The sequence below is a fragment of the Dermacentor variabilis genome, chromosome 1 (assembly GCF_050947875.1).
Source record: "Dermacentor variabilis isolate Ectoservices chromosome 1, ASM5094787v1, whole genome shotgun sequence".
Classification (NCBI taxonomy): Eukaryota; Metazoa; Arthropoda; class Arachnida; order Ixodida; family Ixodidae; genus Dermacentor; species Dermacentor variabilis.
In genome coordinates, this window is record NC_134568.1 from 176965796 (window position 1) to 176984368 (window position 18573).

At 45.6% G+C, this 18573-nt stretch overlaps 1 protein-coding gene across 1 annotated transcript in view; it reads right to left on the minus strand.

Annotated features, from left to right (window-relative positions):
* LOC142588450 (uncharacterized) overlaps positions 1 to 17667 on the minus strand; it is a 117893-nt gene extending 100226 nt beyond the window's left edge. Inside the window, exon 1 of the mRNA XM_075700209.1 lies at positions 17394 to 17667. Within this exon, the coding sequence (XP_075556324.1) occupies positions 17394 to 17495 (102 nt within the window). The 5' untranslated portion in view covers positions 17496 to 17667. The remainder of the gene's footprint in view (positions 1 to 17393) is intronic.
* Positions 17668 to 18573: the final 906 nt, after the last annotated feature.

Below are 18573 nucleotides of genomic sequence, written 5' to 3' on the forward strand. Positions count from 1 at the left end.
TGCTCAAAGCAGGCAATGCCATTCGCCTTGAAAGCAAGAGAAAGTGACATCCTACAAACGAGAAGCGCGTTTGATTGGGCTTTTAAAACAACGCTACGGGTTGCCGCCCGATGCTTGCATCGGTGGTTACGTAAATTTGATCTCAAAAGATTGGCATAAAAACAGATTGGAATATTTTTACGTTATAGAGCCCTTGGATTATTCAATTCCTGGAGTGGCTTAGATGGGTCATTTCATTCCTCCAATTCAAGTAAATGAAACGGTTTCTCTAACATTGTTTACAGCTAGCGCTTGCATGCCTAGTGAACAAAAAGTATGAACATATTAAGGCGCAAGCCTTTAGTGGCTCATGAGCGTCGGGGCGCAATCCGTGGTGGACGCAGGAAAGCGGTGATCACCGGCGAGGGGAGCAAGGAGAGGAGGCGCCATGCCAATAGCGCTGTGCGAGTGGGCGCGTGGGGAGCGCGCACATCGGCGACAAACCTTGCAGCTATATGGCTGCGGTTGAATCCCATGCTCGTGGCCGCGGCGGCGTCCGTTCGCAGAACAGTTCAGACAACAACTACACAGGCATTCATAAATAGGCTTTCGCCTATCGCAGTTTAGCTCAACAAAGTGGCTATAGATTTTTTTCGAAGCTGGACGCTAAGAAATAATCTTACGCACGCTTATTGAAAAAAAAGCAGGTTTTGTGGCTCTCATCTCTTCTAGGCGTTTTTGGATGTAACCTCTCTAATTAATTATCATTCGAGTAGAGTAAAGTGCAAAATAATCTGATGTTATGTCCCCCGTAGTGGGTGAGCGTGATTCTATGAGGAAAAAGCAGGCAAGCGAAATGAAGGTGGTGTTCAAGGATAATCTGGTTGTCGCAGTTAATGAGTTCAGAGTCAAAGAAATCGGTTAAGTCTGCTGCGTTTTTTTTTCACATTTAAGAGTATATTACCGGGCACCATTTTTCAGCACACCTCTCTCACCGCCTGTTATTGTGCCTTCTGGGTATTCGAGAGTGGCGAGCATTCTAAATCACCGTGGACTCGCGTAGGGTGCAATCGCTTGCAACGTGATGATGTGTGGTGTTTAATGGCGCAAGGGCCAGCTATGGCCAATGAGGGCCATGACGCATGGTAATAAATTGTGTATGCATTTTGTATGAAATCATCAAATGTGTTGCAAATCGTAGATGTAATGTGGCTGCAAAGAGACCTTAGAACAAGTCACTGTAAACTGCGTAATATATATAAGCATCAAAATAATTACAATGACTCGAGATGTGAGCTATGAGCATAAAGGTTTCGCTACGAAGGAGTGATATAATGAGCTCTATGCAAGTACTACTGCCTTCACAGGGCTCTTGAATTAAAGGGCTGAGAGGCACGGGCTGTAAACATTTATGTCACTGCGGCTACAGCCTCGAAGGTCAGGCTGTGCCACACATGGCCCAGCCAAATTATTTGTAAGTTGTTAATTTCATCTAAAAAAATTGAGGAGCCATTCTACTATGTGAAGGTGGATGAGAAGCGAAGCTGTAGCACATCACACAGGTGAAAGTATATATTTTCATCATTTGGCAATGTCAATGACGATAGCTTTGTGATACTGTGATATACACTGATTGGTTCGGTTACAACCCAAGACAGAATATTTTTCAATGATAAATGTACACATGACCGTTATTGAGTAGTTCAGTGACGTGGATTGTTGTAAATCCATCGAAAACACGGGGAATGCGGGAGATTGAAATTCAAGACACCCGCCGTGGTTGCTCGGTGGCTATGGTGTTGGGCTGCTGAGCACGATGTCGCGGGATTGAATCCCGGCCACGGCAGCCGCATTTCAATGGGGCCGAAATGTGAAAACACCCGTGTAATTAGATTTAGGTGCCCGTTAAAGAACCCCAGGTGGTCGAAATTTCCGGAGTCCTCCACTACGGCGTGCCTCATAATCAGAAAGCGGTTTTAGCACGTAAAACCGCATAATTTAATTTTTTTTTAATTCAAGACGATGAGCAACACGAGAACAAGGTGAGAGCAGGAGCCAACGTTTCGACAAGTGGACTTGCCTTTTTCAAGGCGACATATGCTCACCTCGGCACCGTATATATAGGTGCGGTTCTTCTAAAGGGGAGAGAGGGTAAGGTGGGCGGGTGATGTAACTCCTGTAGGTGTGTTAGCAGCGAGGGTGTAGAATTGAAAAGAAAGATAATGTGCTATCAAACGTCGGTGCAGGAATGTGAGGCTGCGTCGTGTGCAAGCCGGTTTTTAAAAGCCCGCTGTTTTATATATTGAAGCACAAAAGTAACTGGAAAGCCAATGCATTTCGTCGGACACTTCAGTGAAGCCTGAAACTGCGCCATGTGGAAAAGGCTATTACAAAAGCTATGGAACACCTGGTGTTGAGCCTCGATAAATGTCAGCTGTGTGTCAAGAGATATAGATTAGGTTATCTCACGAGACCTTTTCAGGCCCCGTGCTAGGGGATTTTTCTTTTTTCCCGCAGCGCTCCCCGGAGCTAAGCTGTTCCTTCGGCGTCTGAGACAGCGCAGCAGTGTTCGTTGCACCCATCGCCTCTTCAGAGGCGCTGGATGACGCCCGCTCAACGGGCACACTCTGGCGTTGTTCGGGGCTGCCTGCACGGGCAGTGACCATGGGACCGGCAGGCCGGGGGTCTGCTGGCCCTTCTTAGGTGGGAGTCGCTTGCTGCTCCTGCCGTGAGGGCTGATGTTGTGATCGCTGTTACACTCCGTGTGACTCGGGCGGCCGCCGCAGGATCTGGAGCCATTACCCCCCCCCTCCCCCCCCCGCCCCCGGCGACTGGACTGATTGTGAAGAGAAAGACGCTTACGTGCCCCTCAGAAAGATAGGTTTAGTTTCACTTTCAGTTCTATGATCTCCTTTTTTCTACGAGGGGTACGTTCGCGAGTAGGCGGGGTGGTCTGCATCACAGTTGGCACAGCGGGTTGTTGAAGTGCAGATGCCCCAATAGTGTTCAGTTGAACTACACTTAGCACAAGTAGCACGCCTCTGCAGCTTTGTGACCGACGCCCAAAATGCTGACACTTGAAGCATCGACAAGGATTTGGGGTGTATGGTCTGACACGAAGCTAACAGTAACCGGTTTCGATTGATTCAGGTAGATTGCGGGTTCCGAAAGTAATAATTATGTGCTTGGTAGGTATTTCCTTGTCATCTTACTTTATAGTTATTCTTTGCACCTTCCCTACGTTCTGCAGGTCTTGCCATCCTTGCAGTAATTCGCTTTCACTGAGTTCGAGGAGGTTATATTCCAAGATTACATCGCGCTCTGTGTTTATTGATCTGCGTGGGCCCACTGAAACGGAAATGTCCCAAAACGCTACAAGTTTCGAGAGTTTGTCGTTCTGCAGTTTGTAGCGAACTTCGCTAAGATCACCGCTTCCCGTCTTCGCTGCTTTATAACCTGGTCCAATAGCTTCCGTGAGACATTTTGCTATAAAAGTATTGTAAGACATCCGTCCTACTTGCCATCACAACTTTACGCCTGCTACACGATTATCAGACCCATTGTGGTGTCTGCACCAGCCTCAAGTATTGACGATTCCAGGCATCAGAAAAAAAGCTAGAGCGCCGTTGCAAGCTTTGAAGCAAGCAACTTTGGAACACATTCACAAAGAGCACAGATTCCGGCAATATGTCTACACAGATGGTTCGGTAAAATTTAACAACTCTGGTGCTGCAGTCATCATCCCGGCAAAATCTGAAGAAATCAAATGAAAAACTTTATGTGTGACCAGATCGACGGGTGCAGAACTTGCGGCACTCCGTGCTGCACCTGATTTCATTAATCAGTAACCACTACAACAATGGACAGTCTTAGGTGACTCCAAGTCAGCCCTTCAGTGCATACGAAGCCCAATGCACCACGGACCCAATGAACAACTGGCCTCAGAAATACGACACATATATCATCGCAGCCATGTCAAGGGACACAACATAACCTTTCAATGGCTTCCAGGACATTGTAGCATCAGCGGAAATGACCACGGCGACGAAGCCGCCCGATCTGCACATGAAATTGGTCAACGCGTCTTGGGGCGCTATAACGTAAAGCTATTCCAAACATTTCTGTTCCAATTCTGTAATCAGCTCTCCGCGATTGGTCAAAAACTTTTTTGAACCACCCCCCACTTCACCTGTCAGTCACGCGACGTCATGACAACCGCGATAGCTCTCAATCTGATATGACTTGTGCACACTGATTATGCATGGTTTGACCGAAAAAAGAAAAAAAATGTTATTTCTGATTCGACGCCTCTTCGCCATTAGCCCCCAGCTATTGGTCAAAAGTTTTCGAGCTGCACTCACGTCACCTGCCTGTCACGCGACGTCACAAAACCGCAAAAACTCAACGCGTCAAAGTGACGTGTATGCATTAAAGATGCATGAATATGCCGAACAAAACTGAATTTTCTTCTGAATAGCCGCAGGCTGCCCCGTTTCGAAAGGAATAAAAGATGGCTGCCGCCGATCGCTCACGCACTCGCTACTCGCACCGGCCGGAGAGCATGGGTTTATTTGCGTATAATGAAACTTCTTGCGTGGCCGAGCACTTTCGTTTTCAAGCACTCTCGGCACGTTTATGACCTCATTCGGACAACTCTTCTTTGCTGAGGATCCGTTTTAGCGTCATTCTTAAGCTTCCGTTGCATGCCGCCGCGATTTTCGACCAGCCGCCTCAAGCTAAGTGAGGGAAAGCGGACCAATCGCAGACGCCGGCACCACCTTCTTCATCCGCTTATCGATTTTCAGTGCAGTGGCTCGGCCCTATCGAAACCCTCTCCACTTGAGCGTGCTGCTCACCTCTTGTCAGCCAATTAGATAAGACAAGCAGCTCAGTGTCGGCAATGTTATTCGTTTTTCAAGCAAACAAAAGTGACCTCCTATGAACGAGGAGAGCGTTTGATTGGTCTGTTGAGACAACCTTGCGGGTGACCGCCTGGTGCTTGCGTCGGCGGTTACGCAAATTTGACGCCAGGAGATTGGAATAGAAACATATTGGAACAGTTTTACGTTATAGGGCCCTTGATTCCACTTTCGCGAACAGAGGCTACGGCTGGGCTGCGATTGATGCCCCGTGAATGTACTTTGCCTCTGTGGGACTCGAACACTTTCACCATGTGTTTTGCGCTCGTTGTCTCCGGACATACGGATGCACCTACCACCTGGGTTGCCATGACGTGAACAGACCATGCTGTATCGTCTGTAGCTAGGCGTTGCATTTACTAACTCATGTGCTTTCCTTATTGGAATGGCCAACAGCCCCACATGCGACACATGCAACAGCGAGGAGACGCTCGCACGTATTATCTGTGTCTTCCCGCGATATAGGGCCCAGAGACAAGTGATGTGTAGAGTACTGGACCAGTTGGACAATCGTCCACTATCAGAACTCAAAGCTTTAGGTCAGTACTCCCAAAGAACATCCGCGCTAAAGGCCTTACTCGCGTTATTAAGGTTCCTGTGGTCTACGTGGCTTCACAATAGACTTTAAGAACGCCGCCCCCAACCGCTCTGTAGTGCATGCGGTTCGTTCGTGCTCGTCCCTCTACCCCCCTTCCACTTTCTTTCTCTTTTATCCCCCTTCACCCTTCCGCCCGTGCTGATAGCCAGCCGGAACTACCTCTGGTTAACCACCCTGCCTTTCTATGCATCCTTCTCTTTCTCTCTTGCTACAAGAAATGGAGAGATCATTAAGACAGTCTTAGTATCGTGCTGACTGTGTAAAACGTGGTACTTCTGAAAAGACCGTTTATATTGCATACAAAAAGCGAATGTTTCATCGGTGCGCCTCCTCTCCAGGGAGCGAACAGTTAGTAGCGTAGAAGCGTTTGCTATACAAGCCTTGGAAAATTCGGTGGAGATGGTACCCGCCCACCGCCGAACCCAACAAGGAGACGCCACAAAGTTGTAAGAATACCCACAGACGCCAACCATGCATTGCCGCTATAACCTAATATAAAATACCCAAGGTTGGATAACTACACTAGGTTAACCCTTGCCGCCCGGCAATTCGGAAGTGAGAAGGGGTGAGAAGAAGATAGGAAAGCTGAAAAGGCGACCACTTGCGTGGTGTCCGTTCCTGGCGTGCATTCGTTTGTGGTAGGTTGGGCATGCTGTTGCTAAATTGACTAATTTTTGGCAGTTTAACCAGCTATGGGCCTTCCGATAGGTCGAAGATACCGCCCGAGTCCAAGGACTACGAGCTGCCACCCGAGGCCACCCCAACGATTCTTTTTAATAAAGTTTATTTTCTTCTTCAGCGAAACTGAGGAGTTTACTTACTTAATTCGTTAGCTTAACGCTGACTTAAAGTTGCTGTCTTTATATGCACTTCAACATTGTAACGATAAATGTTTCTGGTTCATCGCCTTTCACAAGTGTACAACGTGTAAAGTAACGCGTTTTTTATAGTTACTGCGATAGAGATAGTCACCAACTGGTAGATACTGAGAAAACCATATTGAGTAAAGATATAGAGATGTATTAAATTGGCCAAGTGACAAATTGAACGGTTTCGTGGTCTCGCCTAAAATCAATACTTTGCTAAAGTCTTGTCAAATCAACACCGTTCCATTCCAACTCCATTCTGCAATCTCAGGCTCCGATTCCATTACCAGTCCATCTGCCAGACTGGTGCCATCATTCTCATGCCATTCCGGATGCTTAAAACGATGGAATGATTCAGAAATCATTCCAACTGCGGAGTTGCCATTCCGCAGCTCTGGTTGCGAACGACAGCCTTCTCTAACTGACCAGTTAGACTATGACAATCAATCCAAGAATCAAGTGGCGTAAAAGAAAAGAATCCTCGAAACACCACACTTCGGCCATTTAAATTGGTGAGCCATGCCTGTATATTAAAATGTGTACAATAAAATGCGAACATCCCTAGCATGAAGTACATCTTTTGCGTCAATGCCAGTGACTATCTTCATCCCTGCTCACCTCGCTTGCACTGATTGGATAGTCAGAGGTGTCGATAGAGATGTAACTCCAGATGAAAAGTTAGAGAAGTTATCTGGGGCTGAGCTAATTGATGTTTATTGTTGAAATCGACTAGTAGACAATAAAAGGGTTACAAAGAATTAGCGATTGCAGCATTTGCTGGAACTTCCTGTCCATCGGAAGTGAAGGTGTGGTGTCTTTTGTCCAGAGTTGAACCTCTGGCATCGCGTCCACTTCAACGTCTGAATTGCTGGCTATTCTGCCTAGTACTGGTGGGTGTCAGTCAAGTCAGCGTTGTTGCGCATGTGGGGAAGACCATGCTTAAAGCGACGGTAGTGTCCAAGATGGGCGATGTCGCCGCTGTAGTGGAAGCCACCCAGCAGATTACTCAAACTGCTCTGTGTGAGTCCAAGGAATCCCAGCTGCTTGAAATCACTGACAAAGGACGCTGCTCTAGGAAGGAGGCTATAAACATTGCTTAAGAAATAGTGTTTGGCTATGCAGGGGTTACAGCTAGACAAAATGTATAGCTTACTGTAGCGATGGATGCAGCTGTTGAATATGCTGTTACAAAAGCTACGGAAAACCTGGTGGTGAGCCTCGGTGAATGTCTATGACAGGCCTACTGTACTCAAACATCACATTTGAAGCAAGCTACTAGCCTAATTCCGATAACAAGGCAAATAACTGATGCTAAACAAAAAAGTGACTATAAGACAGAGACACGTACCTCTAAGGATTGTAACGTGCCTTCGAATCCTTCGCTCATCCTGCTCCTGGTAATCTGGTTAATATAGATTTGCAAATGGCAGAAGTCGAAGAGAAAACTCGGGCGCATAATAGACCGATGGCTTCAATCAATGAGATTCCTTTTCCGCTCCTCGCTCAAAATGTAAAAGTCAGTCCAGTGGCATACCAAAAAAGATGTACTATAGAAGGCAGCGGTGACTGCGGCGCTTTCTTCGCCACAGGGGCGTTGAATGTGCTCCAGTGGAATTATCGCTCTTTATATTCTGATTGTGCAGATTTATCTTGTATAACTACCCAGCTTAATACCTATTTAATCAAGAGATATGTATTCAATAAAATTTTACGAATTTTACAGGACTGTTTGTCTATAGATTGTTCTCCTGGAGGTGGTTGATTGATTATGTTTATTTCAGCTAAGATTTTCCACAAGGCTATAATTTCACTTCAGCCTTCATCCCCAGAGTGCACAATTGTAGCGATGGAGATGGATCTCCACGGATGCAGCCCCTTTAACGACGTTGTAAATGCATATTTTTCTTCTGGCCAACGGGACACACGTGCACTTGGCAGAGTTTTGTCGTCTTGCGGGTGTGGATTGGATTATGAGGTTTAACGTGTCTAAACCACGATTTGATTACTAGGCACGCCGTAGTGGGGGACACCGGATTAATTCTGAGCCCTGCAGGGGATCTTTAAGGTGCCCCCAAAGCGGCCGCCTCGACCGGTATTTGATCCCGCGACCTTGTGCTTAGCAGTGCAACAGCCGCTAAGCCACAGCAGTGGGTCCTCTTGCGGACGTGATACTCTTCTTGTAGGGGATTTAAATGCTGACCATATTTAATGGTGGTTTAGGAAAGGTCTATGAGGCACTCGATTATGGAAATGGTAATTTTACAACAGCCCAACATGTGTAATTCTGGATCTACCGCGTTTGTGAGGGACCAGGCTCACTCTGCAATTGACCTTAAATTAGGTCGCCCAAATTTCCCTATCTTCTTGGCCAACTGTTTAGTATGCTACATAGTAGTGATCACATTCCAGTATCTTTAAGGTTTAGAACGGCAGAAAGCTGAACTAGTTGGTAAGGATTCATAATGCAAAGGGGTAAGGCGTGCTGACACGGACACAAGAGAAGAGAAGTGGCCAACACGAACGCCGACTAACAACTGAAGGAAGCACTGAGGCGAGAAAAGAAAGAAGACACAAAACTCATCTGCGCATGCTCTGGAATGGTAGAACCACGTGTCAATCGGGTACACGTGCCGGTCAACGTGAGAGGTAACTGTTAAGGCATTTGATCTCTTCCTTATGTAAGGTAATCGAAGGCTGACTCACGCATACATTTCCACCATCATGGATATGCCATGTCTGACCATAAGACGCGTATCTTCATTCCTATGCCTGTACAATATCGCGCATTAATCTAACTCAGGCGTGCAGTTACAATCTTGGCAATGTAAGGAAAGATTGGAAGGCGATCCACCGGTTAACGACCTTTTATGTTCCATTAGCTTCTGATTGATACACCGCCCCGTTTGCCCTACGTAGAAATGGCTACAGCTGAAGGGAACTTTATATACCACACCCATACGACAGTCAGTAAAATTGTTTTTCTCAATGTGCTTCACTGAACAAATATCTGTTCTTTTTTTTGCCTTTCACCTGTTCTATTTTTCTCTGCCCGGGAGCGCTTGTCTTACCTAGCTTATTGGGAGCAGTGAAAACAGCATTAACACCATATCTACTTGCAAGCTTTTTAAGCCTGTGCGATACTGAATGAATGTAAGGAATATCCAGTACTCTTTTCTTGCTATTACTGCCTTCTGTAATCACGGCCGTCCTCCTCGAAATCGACTTCTTTAGGCGTTCAGCCACAGTGGCCACTGCTACGTTAGGATACTCTGTTTCTAATAGGCGCCGGACCTGTTCATTAAAACTGGCACTCATTTTGTGCATGCACGATCTGGTGAGAGAAGACTTAAGGCAAAACATGGCAATTTCGTTTTTTACTACTTCGGAATGCTTGGATTGAAAACTTAACAATTTCTTTAAGATATTAGGGGAGTACTGCCAACACACGTGATTTTGTTCGAAGACCAAGGAAATGTCTAGAAACTCTATTACGCGTCTGTGAGGAAATTCCTTGGTAAATTTTAATCTTCCTCCAATAAGTTTAAATTGCTCACTTACTGAGGTAGCAGCGGAATCAAATTCGTCCCTATTGCAGAAAATCATGTAATCATCAATGTAACGAAATGCCTTAATAGCACAATTGCCCAAAGCCTTCTCTAAGCAGCTCTCAATCTTGCTCAGGTAAATGTCACTAAGAATAGGGGCAACCTATGAACCAATACAAATTCCTGATTTCTGTAGACACACGCCATCTCTCCACCCAACCAGCGTGTACTTTAAATACATTGAAAGAATTTCTAGAAACGCACCCGTGGAAACACCGCATCTGTCAATAAAAGCCGATTCTTGCACTTGTTCTTTAATGCACTCATTTAAGGAGTTTAACAGCCCGTCATGCGGCAAGGTGTAATACGAGTCTTCGATATCCATACTAAAAGCTGTACAATCACCAGGATTTTTCTCTGTCAAAAACTGAACTAATGCCTGAGAATCACGCAAGCTAAAGGGGTCTGAAAAGACGAGTGACGCTAAGCAGTTCTGTAGGCAACTAGCCACACAGACCTGCCACGTCCCTTGCTCATGGGTCTTCGCCGAGGAAAACAGTTCTAAGGTGAGCGATTCTGCGTTCTTGACATTAGAGACAACCCTATGTAGGTTATGTCTTGACAGGAGGCCAATCACACGTTGCTTAACTGCCGAAGGCTTGAGTTTTACCGGCGAAATTTTTCTTTTCTATAGCTGCTATCGCTTTTACTGTAAACATGCCATCTGGCATAATTACGAAATAACCTTCCTTGTCTCATATTACTGGTCTAAGTTTATGCTCCACAAAATAATTAACCAAGGGTCGGACAGGGTCAGACGTCTTAATATGAATATTCGTTTGTTTAATGCTTGCAATGCACTCTGAAATACAGCGCGAGCGTTCTTCTTCCGGGACGAACCTGGTTATGCAGCGCGGAAGGCTTAAAACGTTAACTGGTTTTATGTTAGGCTTAAAACAGTGTTTAGGACCTAAAGCAAGGGTTTTGCAATGGGTATCACTTACAATGGTGTCTCTGAGAACCAGTGCGTTATTTGACGGGGAACTGTTAGAAAAGGGTTCCAGTTACTTTGTTGAAGCTCTGGAAGTTTCATTCTCCACAAGAAGTACGCGTGCTGCTCCGCTAACCTGTTCCAATCGACGTAAAGGCGGTTCCAATGTCGAGCCAGGGCCGCGGAACGGACCTTTAAACACTCCTGGTAAAACCTAACTTGGCACCACGATTCAGCGGAAAGAATAGCACCAATCCTCCGGGCATATCCAGTTGATCGTTGAAGGAAGCCGCACATCATTTGAACTTCCAATGGGACGACATGATTACGAGTAAACCAGGACATAGTTCTAGCGCGGAAGATACATATCGTAATTAAGGAAGCTAAAGAAGCAGGATTGTGCAGATGAGTAGGAGAACAAGGAAAAGGGCTCAGAGCACTAGAAATGAAGCTTAGAACGACAGAAAGCTGAGCTAGTTGGTAAGGATTCATAATGCAAAGAAGGGTATGGCGTGCAGACACGGACACAAGAGAAGAGAAGTGGACAACACGAACGCTGGCTCTCAACTGAAGGAAGCACACTGGTAACATCTTTGGGCGATCAGGTGCGAACATTAATCAATTACAACATTTTAAACAACATGCTTGCGAATGCTCTCTCATCCCTGTCTGATGTGTGTAATGAGCAAAAAGTCACAATTATCTTTCCACTTTGGGAAAGTTCTTTCACAAAACCTGAATTTGAGATTCGATTAAATAAAGAAATTTTTACAGCCTTTGATGTAAAAATAAATGAACACGTGATTACAGGAAACGAAAAGCCGCCTGGAAAAAGCTTCTGCATGACTGATGTCCCATAAAATTGGAGCAATTACACATTTTTAGGGCCTTTTTAAACATACAATTTCCAGTGCAAAAATCAAATACGACTGCAAGCATTTTGATTTCCTGTCGAAGAAGAAAAATAAGCGTGCATTGTTCAATTTACACCGTTATAGAAAAGCCCTTCTCTGACCAAATAATATTGACTCTCTAGTTTAAACTAGTGATGAATGATTCATTAGAAGATATTGCGAAGGGATAGGAAATTAGATTATCTTCTGTCTTGTCAACTCGTTTTAGATTACGAAGTTCATCAGGAGATCTTATAGACAATACTAGGTTATAATTGGCTTAAGTCATGACACGACTACCAGATTCAGCTCGCGTCTCAGATGGTGTAACCTCTGCTATGGTAAAAAATATTGAAGAGACCTCATGATGACCTATTAGCTGTGATTAACACCAAATTGAAGTTTTCATAAATTCCATGTGCGTGTAAAATTGCTAAAATAATTGAAATTATTAAAACTCATGGGGGACGAATACGGACTAGATAACATTATAGGACTGCGCTAACCTCAACTAATTTTGTACGGCCGACTGATGAAATTTGTACAAGACAAATACTTGCTTAGCCCCTGCCAAATTGGATTCAGACCATCATATTCAATCTGGCATGCTCATGTGAATTTAGAAATGAGAATAAAATTAGCATGGCACCAGAGACAAGTTGCTGCTCTCATGACACTCAGTATTTTCAATGCATACGACAGTGTAGAATACGTAATTTTATTGGATATATTAAGCACTCTAAACTTTCCAAATCAGCTTTCAGCCTGGTCTTGCGAATTTTTTAAATGGGAGATAATTTTATTGCTCTCTATACACAGGCAATCACGCGGTGTTCCTCGAGGACGTGTAATTTCGCCATTATTATTTAACACCCTGCTTAGTTTAATTCCACGTCATCAAACAAGTACGTAAATATGTATACGCAGATGATATTTCTTTTTCACATCAGTCAGCCATCTTGCTTTCCCTGTATAATCGATTATAAAAGTACATGCGCGCCATGTAATACTTGTTAGAAAATATTCACATCTTCCTTAACATTCGAAAACGTTCGATATTAGTTTTTCCTCTTAATAATCCTGTTAACATATCGCTCTACTGCCCTCTCGGGACATACCTCAAGTGGAGTCAGTGAAATATTTGGGCAGTGTTCCCTCAGGCGAGCACATTGACCATACTGACCGACGTAAGCTATTGAACAGTCGGTGGGGGGTGCAGAGAGCTCTATTTTAATGATCTAAGAAATGTATGCGCGCTTGTTTTTAGAATTCGGATGTGTATTATTTTCTGGTGTGCCAACCTACAAATTACGCCCTCTTGAATTTCATTTGATTATGAGGCACGCCGTAGTAAGGGAATCCGGATTAATTTCGAGCACCAGGCGTTCTTTAACGTGTACCCAATGCACGGTACACGGGTGTTTCTGCATTAAGCCCCCATCGAAATGCGACCGCGAGCTTAGCAGCGCAACGCCATGGCCGCTAAGCCACCGCGGCCGGTTAAGCCCTCTTGTTCTGCTGGAGCGGCAGGCTTGTTGACTGTGCTGCGGATTATCAAAATTTGTAGCCAATTATGTGCTACACAAAGAAATAAGGTTGCAGATTGAACTTACTGACGGTGCAAGCATTTTTGAATATGTACGAAGCTTCTATAAGAACATTGGAATCCATATTCATTCCACAACCTGCGCTATTTTTATTTTGAGTACGCGGGTCTCGGTTTCATACACCTCAGGTGGTCTTTGTACAAACCTTGATTGCTCCGTTAAATGTATGCATCTTGGAGGTACAACGTATTTGCGATTAGCGAGAGTGCCTACAGGTCATCTGTGGCGACATCAACTCGAGCAATGTATAACACCTCTCTTATATTGAATTGATCAATAAACGCTCTCACTGCGACAGATGCCTCACAGTGCGAAGGAAAATCTGGTATTGGCATTTTCTTTACGGCTCTTGACAGGTGGTATAACCTTTGCTATGGTAAAAAAAATATTTAAGAGACCTCATGATGACCTATTAGCTGTGATTAACCCCAAAGTGAAGTGTTCATGAATCCCATGTGCATGTAAAATTGTTTAAATAATTAAAATTTGAAAAACTCATGGAGGACGATACACACTTTATTAACATTAGAGCACTGCGCTAACCTCAAATGATTCTGTACGGCCGACTGATGAAATTTGTCAATTAGCATTCCGGATATTTTACCTGTATTTCTGGCTAAATATTTAGTTGTGGTAATTTTCATGCGCAAACTAAGTCAATATCGGCTGTAGTCACATTTACACATTGTATATCCTGATGTTCACCGCTCGCAGAAAACAGGGGTACGCGCCTTTTACGTACGTTTAATTTTCTAGTGCCTGCTCACGCAAAAATTAGATTGGTTTAGATGCAGGGCCATGAAGGCATATTTATGAACGAAATTTCCTAGCCTGGCAAGAACGACTCTCAGTGACCCTGTTCTATGAACGCTTGTTTCGACAAACTACGTAACTATTGTCAGATTCAGTGGACGTGCAGTTATTGAAGAATTCTTGAACCCAGCTACAGCTAATTTCTCAGCGTATCGACACCACCTATTGCCTTAAAGAAACTGTAGTATTTTCTACCCGATTACGGTGTCGGGGATAGCAGCCTTAAACTAGGGCTGCTATCCGCCGCTCTCCCCTCTGTGCCCAATCTGTGGAGAAGATGAGACGATCGAGCTGTCTTTCTTATTCTGTCACCGTTTCACATATTTAAAGAAAAAAAAAGATTTTAGAAGCACAATTTAGACAAATTGGCACTAGTTTTTTCACTCAGGACCTTCCTACTGTGGGAACCTCCTGTGTTAGAAGCTGTCATAGGGATGCTTGCTCAACCGTACAAGAATAGTTAGTTGCTGCAAGCCTATTTTCTTGCGGTATAGTTCGTGCGGTACATTTAATTAATTTCTTTAAAAATGATATTGTTTCTTATAATAAGTCGACTTCTTTCCTAATACCTCCGAATTATGGCAAATTTCACACAGTGGTTATGCGCCATCAGTGATGGAAAACGAAACGAGACGAAACACCATCGAGTGACCAGATATGTACGCAGAACATGGGGCAGCCTGTTTCCTTTTTTCTTTAAGATATCGTAATAATAATATATCATGTTCATGCAATAATCATCGTACGGCTTTTATTTCTCACGGTGGTCGGTTAAGACTGGTCAAGGCGCAATTTCTGCGGCCCTCCCAGGCATCGGTGCGCTTCACGCTGCGTCAGCTTCCCGTCAGTTACGGAACGTAGCGGTGTGATCGACGCAGGGAAACGATATAATTAGAATAACTATCCCGGTTTATGGAGAGCAAAGTGACTGGGCGCACCGGTCACATGCCTGCGCGACATCCGTTGGCTTCATCGGCCACTAACAAGATTTTCCGGAACATTCCCAGGGTTGAACTATTCCGAGAAGAGAAACGACACTGAGACGAGCGTCTTCACGGCTCGTTTTAGCGAGGTGCGCCAGATCAAGATCGTTATTACGGCTGGCGCGTGTGGGCGGCGGTGTCTCGCTAACGCAGCTCGGCTCCGTGCCATGTCGGCGACGCAGCGAGCGATCCCTGTGGGCACGCGGAGAGCCTCATCTTCCGCGCTATGCCTCTGAGCCGCGCGATTTGGTTTCGCGCCTGCCAGACCCGTATACGTCGTACAACTCGAGCTATCATTGACACCGCCGTGTCCGTCACACTCAGTGGGAACCAAAGCTGGCTTATGACTACTGCAAGGGGCATCTGTACCAGTGCGCGCTGCAGCAGCCCACGATCATGGCGAGGCAGGTTTGGTCGCCCAAATGCGCCTAATCCTAGTGGAGCACTTGTCAAGTGCGTAGGTGTTCGTTCTCAAACATTTGTGCACCTATTCTGTTGGAAGACATGTATTTTTAAGGCTACAAAAAATAAATGGCTTCCTTAAAGGGACGCCAAAGGCAAATACTAAGTCAAGCTAAAGTGATAGATTAGTGCCCGAGAATCTCTAAGGCGTTAATATTATTGCGAACGGAACCTTAATAATAGAGCAATTGAGGTAAATGCAGGACATGATTAGAGACTCTCACGGGACATTCAAGAACTTGCCCGATGACGAAAGTAGTTCTGATTTAATTTCTCTCTCTAATATTCCACTACTCGTTGCAGGCAACATCCTTGTATTGTATTATAAGATGGAATAAAATGCTACTTGTCAAGTTCTATTTCATTTTCAGAAAAACGAACTCATTGAAATTACCCTTGACAACAACGCGAGCGGGCTCTCACGGGCCTCACGGGCTCTCTTGAATTTTGGAGAAACAATATATGCATGGCGATTTGGTGCCAAATTCACAGGAAGCTCAAAGTCACTAGCTGCAGAAAGCAAATAAACAAGTAACCCCAATAAGACTCAGTATAGGAGCCCTACTTGCGTAAACTTTGACTTATATAAACAAGAAGACAGCCTACGCACAGGTTCAGGGGTCTGGAGGTTCTACAGCGCATCAAAGACAAACTTACGAAAAAGGGGTGTTGACTTCTCGGCATTTTAGTTTACATAAGGAATAGTTTGATAAACACGGATTGATACTTAGTTCTGTGCTGGTTGGCATAGAGCGGATGCTAATGATGAAAGACACGAGCACCAACATTGGTCAGGTCCCGTCCCGTTCTTTTACTTGGCTACACTCGCCCACATCGACACCAGTGGTTGTTGCATGAGAAGTCATGGCATCATCTCATTTGCTCGACATAAAACACACCGCAACGAGGCTCAATAAAGCATATACATAATCCGCATGTAAATCAGAGGATAATTTGAACATATTAACGACGCTTAATAAGAAAAAAGAAAACAATGCTATATTCTTTCCCTCCAGATGTCGGTGATGTGGTCAAATGCACGGAACGACTATAGATGCTGAAGGGAGAACGACTCGAAACTCGACCATACTGATTACCAATGGTCACGTTTACAATTTGAACTCGGTTACATTTCATTTTCTGTCTCGTTCTTGGTCTTTCATTTCAGTAAGAGTTTCAGCAAAGCGGCTAAAACCAATATGGGGGCTGGTTTTCTATGGAAACAAGCATCTGGTCGCTGCAAATCTATCTGATACTTCTTTCGGCACAAAATTATAAGAAGACTGGGAGGGTAGAAAAAAAGAAGGCTTCAGGATATATAAGAGTGACATGCGATCAGAGACAAACACGCAAAAGTAACTAACCAGATTTTCTTCGAAACACTGGATATTTACTCTTGCGTCGTTTTGTCCGTCGATAACGCGACCACAACGTTGTGGCCGGTTGTAAACGTGACATAGCAGAGTTGGCTCACACGGGTACCACTAGATTTCCCCTTGTTTACGATTCAGGCAGCGGGCATCGCTTAAAGAGAGGCACACATTATCGGTACTGGCCCTCGGTAGCCTCGCGCGTGGCGGCCCACAGGCCAGCCCGTGTCGCAAGCACCACGCGCAGCCGGGTACGGGCTCCGCGTCCACAGCGGCGGCAGCGTACGGGGTCGGCCTGGTACAAGCCGCGGAGCCGGCGGCCGGCGCGCGTTCCCTTCGGCCCCACGTGAGCCGTGCTCGATCTCACCTTGGTGATGGTCAGGGTCTGCCCGGTGCCTCTTCCCCCTTGCAGCCGGAAACCCCAGGGGCTGCCTCCGGCCAGGCGGACGGTTATCGCGCTCCCCGCCATCGCGCACTGCTTGGGCGTCCAGTCGGTTCGCTCGAAATGGGGAGCCCGGCTCGCCGAGGGCCCGGAAGAGCGTTTCTTTTCTTCGCTCGGCTTGGCAGGGCAAGCGGGCCGCCGGGTGGTGGCTGCTGCGAGCGACGAGGTTGCCCCTCCGAACCTTATTTTTAGTGCCGCGATCTCCCACCACCCGACGGAGTCCGGGCCGCGTTGGCGGTGGCTCAAGGTGGACTCGAGCGCGGCGGCTGCCGATCGCGCCGAGGGGCGTGTCGCGCTCTCGTGCTCGCTCGCACGCGACGCACCGTTATGCTAGGGGCAAAGCCGCTACGTGCATAACAGCCGATGGAGCAACGCAGGCATAATTCCTCGCCTAGGTTTCTTTCTCCATCTTGAATGCCGCATCGCAAGAGGTCACAGTTTTACGTCCACTGCACGCCTGTCTTGCACCGAACGCACAGAATCGTCACGGCAGTGATTTTTACATTTTTCGTTCATACGTGCCTGCTCGCGCTGGTTCTTAAACGGAACTAGGGCAAAATACGCATGTGCTGATATTTAGATAAGCTAATGGGGTACTGTGAGCGCAATAAGTCAAAAGCTCTCATGCACCTAGACCTGCGGATCGATGTGCGACTTTATGAAAATGAACGTGCTTTAGGAAATGCCTATTAGAAGATAATTTTACAGTTAGGGCTTCAGTTCTATTGCTTAGCTGAATCCACTAAATAAAAAAAAATATTTGATGAACAGAAGTGTTGAAATGCAGCAATAATTTTGGCTTACTACTCACGACAAGAGATCGGCGATGGTTTGCAGGCACTTTCAAAAACGGGGATTTTCACAACCGATTCTTATTCGCGAACTGCGATCACAAAATACATTATTTGATTGATGAAGCAGTAGCGACTGTGTTTTGAGAACCATAGGACAGATCGCGTTGATCAGTACACACTGACCCTACACATCAAAAGAATATAGAGATCCGCACTTGATCACGATTGAAAACGAGTGTTGCGCAGCCATGTTGGAGAAATGATGCAATGCGGAAAATTCGCTCGTTTGTTTTATAAGGGCGTCTATAAAG